The following is a 10,668-nucleotide window of genomic DNA, read 5'->3' as shown; positions in this document are numbered from 1 at the left end:
CAAAGCCAAAAAACATTTTCAATGGTATGCATAAATCAAAATAACCATTTTCATCTGTTAACATCATTTGCTCAAGTCCGTTTAACCATCCAGCATTTTCATTATTCTTCCTCGAATTAATTGATAAATAATTTTTTTATTGTTGTTGTAATCCCAACATTTTTGGATTTATCAACTAAAACCCCATTTAACTCATAACGCATTTCTTCAAATCAAAAACTCATTGCATTATTAACTAGTGAAATACCAATTGGTACATCATTATTTTCTTCTTTACATAATTTTCCACTTATATGAATGTAGCTTTTACATGGCAAAATGAATAAATCTTGGTTTTGTATTGATATTCTAATTTCATCACTATTCTCAAAGCTTGATGATCCAAATGTTTGATGTGCATGCAGGTCATAACTGGATATATCATTGTTGAAATGAACTGTTGTGTTGATATCAAGTATATCACCCATTTTGACGTGCAAAACAATTGAGACAAGTCATATTTACCCAATTGAAGTTCCAAGTCCAGAATTTTTTACTTTTAACCCTAGACTTTTTAGGTATGTTATATTCTGAGTTGTTAATCTCTTCACTGCTCGATTGAGACTGGTTGGTGATGTCCATGATTTGCTGTTTTTATATGAAAATCCTCTTTTTATTGTGCGAGAATTAAACTCAATCCCCATCACTATGATTTAACATGCAGAGTGATTGTAATTGTTTCACCACGAAAATTAGCAGCTCGACCTGCTTGATCAACAATTTTCAGTTGTATGTAATCTATTGACTTCACAGTAACTGGTAAATAAATAGGAGAAGTTGGTACTTCTATTATTTTATAACCAGGTGGTACAGCAGGAAAAAAACTGTGTATTGTATGTACTTTTTGGTTGTTACAATAAGCCCCAGTTGTTATATTACACTCTATACGCAAACTATTGACTTGAATTATATTTACTGGTAGATCTGACTCATGTGTTTTACCAGCTTCCAATAATTTTGATGTAAATCCAAGTAAAGGTCTTAGTGATCTTGGTCCAGTGAAATCCATTATTTTATCGCTTTGGATATATGCAGAGTATTATTGTTGCATCTTAACTTGATAGAATGTATTTTCAAGCTTTGAATAAGATCAACTATTTCGTAGCTGCCAGTTGGTATTGTAATTGATTCAGAATGACCATTAGCCTCAATAAATTCAATTTGATTATTATGGCTATCAATATTTGGTATTGAATTAAAGGTTAAAAAAGAAATAAGTGCTAATGAATAATGTTTTCCTCTTGTTAATTGAATTGGAGGAAAATATTGAGTTTCAAGCACTGATGATGTACCACTTAATGTTAAAGTAAATGTATCGTGCATGTTAAAAGTTCATTAAAGACTGATGTTAAATTATTATATTCAAGTCTTTTATAGTTTTTCAGCAAGGAATGCAAGGCATAAATGCCCACAATTAAATGTATTCAATCTTGATATCGTTTATATTGAAAGTGATGCCACCAACATCAAGGTAACTGACAAGATTTTGGTGGTTTGCAAATTACCAAAACTATCAAAATATATTATTGCTATAGAAATTGTTGTTGAGTTTTTATATACAACCAATGTGTTCTAGGATTTTGTTTTATCATCTAAATTAACAACTCCTGATTCTGTGTCAAGGTATCTCGAGGCATATCATTTCACAGCAACACCACGAAATTTTTTTATTTTTAATTGATTAGCAAATTTGATAATATCACTGTCAGTCAAGGCTCTCTGTGGTAGCATCATATCTAGTTTTTTGGAGTTAAATAGAATCCCATTCCGCTTTTAAATGGTGCTAAATGAAGTCCTTTTCCAATAGCAATTGATTCAATTTGTTTATTATGTCTTACAGTTTCTTGTAATTGATATTTACTTGATTTTACTGCATTAATTGCCTTAACAACACCTGATGCTCCACCAACTAGTCCACCTAATGCTGTTATGGCTGAAAGTATTGAAATTAATAGTGGTAATGCACCACCACTTATACTTTTAGCAACTGGTACCACTCTTGGCATCAAGACAGCAGATTTACCTCCAACATTTTTAATAGCTCCTCTCGTTCCTTTTAATGCTGCTTTAATTGCTATTGATGGAACATTGGATTCCTTACTTGCTTCTTTAGCAGCTTGTACAATTTTCATAAATGATACTTTATTCTTGAGGTTTTTTCTTTTATTTTTCTTGCTCTTCTTGCTTTTTTTCTTTTCACCAGAACTATTTTTATTTTTTATCAGTTTTTAATTTTTTTTTAATTTTCCACCTGTTGTTTTACGTTTTTTAACACAATTTTTTTTATTTACACAACCCATACCGAATCTTGATTTGATTTTCATTGTTCCAGTTACAAGTGCAGCTGCAGCTCTTTCACTTAGACTTGAATCCTTGGCAAAAATTCGTTTTGAAGCTTCACGCGCTAAAATATCGTCAGCTAGGTTCCTAGCTTTAATATCTTTCTGATTTTTCGAGTATGCGATATCGTGATTTTTACAAGCTTCGTCTAGAGGATTTATTACTCGATCTCCTCTTGCCAAACGTTTCTCTAGCTTAGTTCCAGGTCCACAAAAAGAATATCCAGGTAGATGTAATTCGATAGGTAGTTTATTAATAATTTTATTTAATATTCCTTTTCCAAAACGTTTTTTATTTTTCTAATTATTTTTATCATTTGTATGCTCTATCATGGCTGATGATTGACTGATTTTTTCCATATAAAACAGTTGACTTTATACTTTTTTAATTAGTGTTGTTCAAGATGGAGTACAAGAAGCAAGCTCTCAAATTACCAGTGATGAACTTTGATATAATTACAGCAAAAAGTGGTGAGGGTTTAACTCAGAAAAGACATAGAGACTTATTGCCAAATACAATACGTTGTGCTATTATTGGTGGAAGTAATTGTGGTGAAACCAACGCACTTATGAGTTTAATTGTTAATCCAAATGGTTTACGTTTTGCTAATATTTATATTTATAGTAAATCATTGTACTAACCAAAATATCGATATTTAGAAAAACTATTGGAACCACTTGAAAATATAAATTATCATAAATTTTCAAGCAATGATCAAGTAATTCCTGTTGAAGAAGCAAAACCAAACTCATTGTTTACATTTGATGATGTTGCAACTGAAAATTAACAGCCAATAAGGGATTATTTTTCAATGGGACGTCATTGTAATGTTGATTCGTTTTATTTGTGTCAATCGTATGCTCGAATTCCAAAGCATTTGATTCGTGATAATATTAATTTCTTAGTTGTGTTCCCTTGTGATCAGCTAAATCTCAAACATATTTGGCAGGATCATACAAATATTGATATGGAGTATAATATTTTTCTTCGGATATGTATCAAGTGTTGGGAAGAGAAATATTGTTTCCTATGTATTGACAAAGATCGCAATATAAATGATGGAAGATACAGAAAAAATTTTGATTGTTTTATAAATATAAATAACGATACAATTTGTTAAAAAAATATTAGTTCATGTTTAAATCCTGACGAATCAACATGCCTCTCAAGAAGGAAGCACTGTCAAAAGAAGCAAAATTTCTTGAAGAAATAGAAAAAGTTAGAGATGTAATAAAGAAGAAGCATCAATTATTAAAATTAGGGAAAGAAAGCATATCTGAAACTGCTAACGAGTACTTAAAACCAGTCATCGGACCACTTGAGAATATAGCTGCTAAAATAACACCGATAATAAACAATAAAAAAAGCAAAATTAGTAAAGACAACACATATGATTCTGAGAGAGAAGAAGACAGTATTTCTGATAGAACGCATTCAAGTAATTCTGGAAATATAAATACAGAACAAAATCTCAGTTCTGTTGAGGAAACAGAGGCTTTCCATGATACTATTGAAGATCTACAACTGATAGACCAAGAAGCTGATGAAACAGGTCTTAAAAATGATTTAACAACTCAATATTTAAAAAAGATCTGGTAACGTTTGTTGGGGCGTGTGGCCCGCGTTACCGTTGAAAATTAAAAATTTGCAATACTCCGGCTAGGGCCGTGTTAAATTTTATCTCTTGAATGGTTTTTAAAAGTAACAATACAATAATAGTACATTTTTTTTTATTTTTCTGAAAATCGATTTTTTTTTTTTTTTTTTCGTTCAAGTTAAGGCAAGCTATAACTTCTGTTAGAATCAACGGAATGACTTCATATTAAGCTCAAAAAACGTGGTTTTTAAAACTCTATCACCCCTTAAGAAGTTTATCCTGATTCCAATAGTCAATTTTTTTCTATTTTTGAAACAAAAGAGACAAAAATATTTCAAAAATTCTATTTTTTACTATTTTATGAAAACTATAATTTTTTTTGAAAAAAGTTTCGACTAAAAGTTGTAGGATTTTACACACATGCTTTTCAAGTCCTATACAAAGTATCTAGGACGATTTTGTCGAAAATTAGAGCGTTTTTCAGAAATTACTCGAAAACTGAGAATGCAATAACTTTTGATAAAATTGTAGTAGAGACTTCGTATTAGGCTCAAACAACGCGTCTTTTGAAACTCCATCGCCCTCCATGAGAAAGAGCATTATCTGTTCAGTCACTTTTTTTTTTTTTTTAAAAAACTCAATTTAAAAAAAAAAAAAAAACGGTTTTTTTTAAATTTTTATGAAAAATATGATTCATAGATCAAAATTTCGGAGAGGCGATAGAATTTTCGAATACGCATGTTTTAAGCCTAATATGAAGACTCTAACACCATTTCATCATGAGTTATCGTTTGCCTAAAAAATGAAAACGGCACAAGCTATAACTCAAAATAGAGTCGCAGAGGTTTCATATTAGACTTAAAATAATCGTTTTTCAAAATTCTATAACTTATTCAAATGAATTTTTATCGTACGAATAGTATTTTTCGTGCAAAAAAAAAAAAAAAATAGCTGGATAGATAATGTTTTTTTTTATTAGGGGCCATAGAATTTCCAGAGCCGCTTCTTTTGAGCCAAATCCGAAGTCTTTACGACAATTAGTTTAGAAGTTATGAACCTTTTTTTCTTTTAGGGGATAAATCCAATACTGCGGCTGAGCCTTTCGGCTCCTAGCCTCCGTAATAAAATAGATACTTTACAATGGGATAAAGATTATGGGGTTAAAAGAAAAAACAGTGGAGAATATAAAATTGGAAATGCTGAATTACTATTTGAAAATAATAATATAATTGTTGCTGATGAAACGTATGAAATAACCCAAGGACTACTGGAATTATTATTTATGAAATCCCCAGAAAAAACCAAAGTCACTCAAATTGATGAAAAAAATTATGCTCAAATTCTTCTCAACACAAATGCACATTTAAGATATCATAATTCTAAAAATACAGTGAAAAATTCAGCATCACAAAAGTATATTACATTCATATTGCCTCACATGAAGAGTACACAACATCATGGTTCTGGTTTACTACCAACAAATATGATAATTCAAAGTAAAAATCAATCTAAAGTTAATTATGTTTATTGGGATAATCCGAACGAGCTTGTTGATCGTTTAAGATTGCTAGTTGCTTCACGAACAGCTGGCAATCCAAGTCACGATAATGAAATCATGTCAATCATTGAAGAACTAAGAGAGGCCAACATTATACATTAACATTAGTTACAATTCAGTCATCATACTACTCTCAATGAAGCATGACTGAATTTAAAAGAGACATAGTACGAGAGCTTCATGCACCAGCTCGCCGAAATTTTCCAAGACGTAAAGTTGATATTCGAGATAAGGATGAAACTTGGCAAGCTGATCTTGTTGACATGATTGAACACTCATCTGTAAATTCTGGATATAAATATATTTTGACTATTATTGATATTTTTTCAAAGTTCAGTTGGGCTGTTGAACTCAAAAGCAAGACTGGAAAAGAAGTATCAGCTGCAATGGAATCAATATTTAAAAAAGGACGAGTTTGTAAAAATCTACTTGTGGATCAAGGAACAGAATTTTATAATTCCATTTTTCAAGCGATGCTAAAAAAATACAATGTTTATATGTATTCAACTTTCACCCATATGAAAGCATCAATAGTTGAAAGATTTAATAGAACAATTAAAAATAAATTGTACTTTGAATTCAGTTTACAAGGTACTTATAAATGGGTTAAAATATTACCAAAATTAATTGAACAATATAATAATACAAAACATCGTACAATCAAAATGGCACCAGCAAAAGTTGTTGGTGACAATATAAAAATTTTAAAGCATACTGTATTTAAAAATTTAAATCAATATTATCAGAAAAATGAATTTAACTAAATGATCAGGTTAGAATAAGTAAATATAAACATGTCTTTGAGAAAAATTATAAACCCAATTGGACAACTGAAATATTTAAAATTATAAAAATAAATAACACATCTCCAGTAACATATAAACTTGAAAACTATTAACAGAACCCAATTGAAGGGTGTTTTTATCAACCTGAATTACAAAAAGTAAAACATCCTGACGTCTATTTAATTGAAAAAATTATTAAAAAGAAAGGAAATAAAATAAACGTGAAATATCTGGGATTTGATAATTCACACAACCAGTGAGTGGATCAGACAGCTTTGTAGTAAATAAATAAATAAAAACTTAATTCAATAAATAAAATTTTTTTTATTTCAATCATACTACATTGTTTTATTTATTTAATGTTATTTCTAAGTTCTTTTGCATAACCCCAAGGCAGAGTATAATTTTTACCTTCAATAAGTTCTCTTTTATCATCATTCCAACTTAAAGCTATTTTTTCTGTGGTAATTGTATAAACTTGATGTTTTTCAGAGCGGATTGAATTTTGTTTTCTAGATATTTGAACATGATTTTCAACACAATTTTTATAGTCTTCAAAAGTTATCGTTTTCATTGATGATTTTTTTACTCCTTTAGCTTTTTTATGAAGTTTTACATTATTGATACAAGTCTCATCTTCAACTAGAAATGAATATGCTTTCGAACGTAACCCAACAAATTCCTTCATAATTTTTCCATTGCGTTCATCCTTCATAATACCTGGTACTTTTTTATTTTTTTGAGGAATGTTATATCGATTATTTAGAAGGTAATCAGATGTATCAAAATTATTACATTCTCTACGAATAAACTCATAGATATCTGCTGTAAAAATCTCTAAAATTGCACTATCAGTATCCATATATACAAAATTAATATTATCTTTAAATTCCTTTTTTATATAATTATAATAAAAATCATAAATGACTGTTTTTGAAATATCTAAAATAGTAAAACCACCATATATTGGTTTATCAAAAAGGATACTTAATCGTTTCATTTCAACAATAACTAAATCATCAATAATTAAAGAGCTGTGAAAATTAGGTTTTGATATCAAAGCTCTTGCTCCACCTCGACCACCATATCTTGATACTAATTTAATTATTCTTTGTGAACGTGTCGACTCTAATATTTTACCAAAACAAATATTAATTAATGATTTAAATAGATTTTTAGCAGAGAGTGATGTTGCCTTGGTACGTAATTCAGTATTTAAGTCAATAAATGGTTTTAACCAAGCTCGTTGTTTGAATTTTAAAACTCTATGTACTTTTTTAATTTTCATCCCCAAAGATACGTATTGTTTTAAATTTCTATAATGAATCACATACTTTTCTTTAGGATAAAGAGTTGCTAATAATTTTGGGCATTTACTTGTAGTTAAAGGAGGTATTTGCCGTTCTGGTGCCAAAGGTAAATCCCTATATTCATCATGAAGCTCTACTGGATAATCCAGATCTGTTTCCAAAATATAACCCCATTCAGCATCATCCCCAATAGATTGTAATGAATTTATATCAAAGTTCTCAACCCACTGAAAATTACCTACTGGTGGTGTAGAAGCCATTGCATAACCATATAAATTGTTAACATCAAAGTACATTGAATATGAATCTCTAATATTTGGATTGTATTCTTTCATATACTTATTGTTTGCAATGACATGACGATGTGAACATTGTGATAAGCCACCTCTAATACCCCCCTCAATAAACAATAATTTATCAGCATCTATTGATAATTCCAACTCAATCTCTGTATATTTTAACATTGCGTTAAAACTCAACCCTGGGAGAGTGTAATAATGAGCTGGATCTAAATCATAGGTTTTCAAACAAAAATATCTAAAATTTTCAAATATATCAGCTAAAAGAAGAACATCTGTACGAAGATATAAATCTGAGTATTCTCCCAGATTTTTTAATTTAAATACTCTCCATACATTGCAAGCATGAGCATAATCATCATCACTTACATGCTCTTCATTAAGTTGAGAATAAAAATCATGTTTTGAGGGCAATTGTTCTTCATCAAATTTTTCCCAACAATCAATATAATCATATGGAAATATACCTATTTTTGTTATTAATTTAAATTCTTTCAAATTTTCACAATAGCTACGACTTATACTTTTATCATTATCCTCTAATTCATTTGCCAGTGTACTTATTGAGCTAGCCATGAATTTATAAGAGTCTTTAGAACGTAATTTAATCCTAGTACCTTTGACACGTTTAGTGAAGCTTATGTAACTTTCCTTATTTAAAGCCAAAAGATCAATATCACCTGGAAATTGTTTTTTCAATGCTTTAATTATGAAATGGCTATCATAATTACTGAGACCATGAAACACCACAGCTATTATGCAAGATGTCTGATAATTAAGGTTGCATCTGAAATAATAAATTTTTATTTCAAAATAAATAATTTAAAAAATGAAAAAAAAACGGAAAATATCGGAGAAAAATTAAAAAATTTGAAAATTTAAAAAATTAATTAGAGTAATTATACATACGCAACATGGGCCGGTCCCCGATACAACCCGCTGAGATGACAGTAATCACGTGCCTTAATGTTTTCTGCTGTGAACAATTTTTTACATATATGGCACTTTGTTGCATTGAAAAATTGCAATTCGTCATCAAAAGTAAATATGCTACACTGTTTGGAATATGTTTTTGTTTAATTGTTTTTTTCAATGAATTATTAGAATTATCTGTCACTTTTTCTAATATACTTTCCAGGTCAGCATATACTACATAAGGCACTCGAAGCTGGTATTTGTAATTTTTAAACTTTAAAATATTGTTCTTTTCTGTTGGCATCTTCATTGCATATTGGTTTTCTTCTCTACATGCAGGATCGTGAGAATCAATTGATTTTTGAGAATGAAAATATGATAAACAACGATCACATATAAATTTTTTACCATTATATGCTGAAACTCGTGCACTAATTAACATAGATAAATTTTTAATGTAGGCAAAGTGATGGTTTGAGAATTCGCCAAGTTTTCTTTTATTTGTAATATTATTAAAATCATATTCATCATAATCTTCATCATCTTCTTCTTCTTCATCATCATCTTCATCTGCTGATTCATCTTGGAATCCATCAACTATTTTCTCAAGCTTTTCAATAGTTAAAAGATGAATTGTTGGATGATTTGATGCATCATTATTACCCAAATAATATGGAACAATCCTTTCTTGACGTCTCTTTTTTTTTTCTTATTTGTACCATTTGAATCATTAACGCCATCACCTTCTCCATCATTTAAATCATCAGTGTTATCAATGCCATATACATTTATTTTCAAATCGTTTTATTTTACACCAACTCATTGGAAATGTTATTCCATCTAGATTTAAATCATTCTTGTATCTCTCATATGAGGTAACTCTGTTTGGATGTGGAACCTTGTGCATGGCAGCTAACACACTCCAAATAAAGTAATAATTATCGTCATAATTTATAACGTTTACAACTGATTTTGTTTTTATAATCCAATCAGGCATTTCAATAAAAGTTGATGAACCACCACGTAAAGGTACATAGTCGTTTATATTTATTTATAAATGTAGAATTTCATGCAAAGTCCAACCTGCACCACGCATTTCTTTCTCTTCCAGATCAGCTTTAAGTATCTCAAAGTTATTTGATAAAATATCGTCAAGATTTGATGATTGCAATATTTCCATACATCCATCACTAAAATATTTTGTCTCAATTTCTATTTCTTCTTGTTTAACAATTTGAAAATTACAAGCCAAAATTGTATTAAGTTTAATAGCGCTCTTTTTGCTTAATTCATTCTCTAAACGATCAATCAACATCACTTTTGCATCTTCAAGAAATGAATCTAAATTTTGATGTAATATATTAATAATCATTCCAGTTCGCATTCGGTTTTTAAAAGCACTTTCTAAGGCACTTCATTGGATTCTTGCATCAATAGCATCAGCATGGTATTGGTGTATTGTAGACTCATCAACCATACCGCCTTTTTTCTGCAAATGCTCTAATTTACATTTCCAAGTAGTCAACAATGCAACTGTTGCACCAGTCATTTTCTTTCTAGATCCTGTGAGACCACCTAATGATCTATTGTAACGTTTTATGTAATCTTGAATTTCGCAAATGTTCCTTACAATTCCCAAAGCATTCGGATTTTTTTTAAGCTGAGCATATGCTTGAGAGAAATTATTTTTCAGGTGAATCTGGTCTGGGAGTTGATCCATTTTTAATATTATTTAACAAAAGATTTATCTGTAAAAAAAAAAAAAACAAAAAAAGATAAAAATATTAAAAAATAATTTCTTAAAAAAATGGAAACAAGTTTTTCT

General features: G+C 29.5%; 3 protein-coding genes across 3 annotated transcripts; 2 read left to right on the top strand and 1 right to left on the bottom strand.

The window, feature by feature from the left end:
* The first annotated feature begins 3,537 nt into the window (after positions 1-3,537).
* On the top strand, positions 3,538-5,636 carry LOC122855073. The gene is made up of 2 exons (XM_044156263.1): positions 3,538-3,931; positions 5,128-5,636. Exons 1-2 carry the CDS (start codon positions 3,538-3,540, stop codon positions 5,634-5,636), a joined length of 903 nt encoding a protein of 300 aa, XP_044012198.1.
* A 41-nt stretch (positions 5,637-5,677) lies between these two features.
* LOC122855011 lies at positions 5,678-6,288 on the top strand. Its single transcript, XM_044156146.1, has 4 exons — positions 5,678-5,815; positions 5,867-5,951; positions 6,060-6,221; positions 6,281-6,288. Exons 1-4 carry the CDS (start codon positions 5,678-5,680, stop codon positions 6,286-6,288), a joined length of 393 nt encoding a protein of 130 aa, XP_044012081.1.
* Positions 6,289-6,671: 383 nt separating this feature from the next.
* LOC122854947 lies at positions 6,672-10,227 on the bottom strand. The gene is made up of 4 exons (XM_044156022.1): positions 9,927-10,227; positions 8,453-8,608; positions 7,307-8,347; positions 6,672-7,201 (listed from the first exon to the last, which is right to left on the bottom strand). Exons 1-4 carry the CDS (start codon positions 10,225-10,227, stop codon positions 6,672-6,674), a joined length of 2,028 nt encoding a protein of 675 aa, XP_044011957.1.
* Between the last annotated feature and the right edge of the window lie 441 nt (positions 10,228-10,668).

The sequence above is a fragment of the Aphidius gifuensis genome, linkage group LG1 (genome assembly GCF_014905175.1).
Source record: "Aphidius gifuensis isolate YNYX2018 linkage group LG1, ASM1490517v1, whole genome shotgun sequence".
In the NCBI taxonomy this organism is placed as follows: Eukaryota; Metazoa; Arthropoda; class Insecta; order Hymenoptera; family Braconidae; genus Aphidius; species Aphidius gifuensis.
Note: the sequence above shows the minus strand (reverse complement) of the source record. Positions and strands in the feature narration are given on the sequence as shown.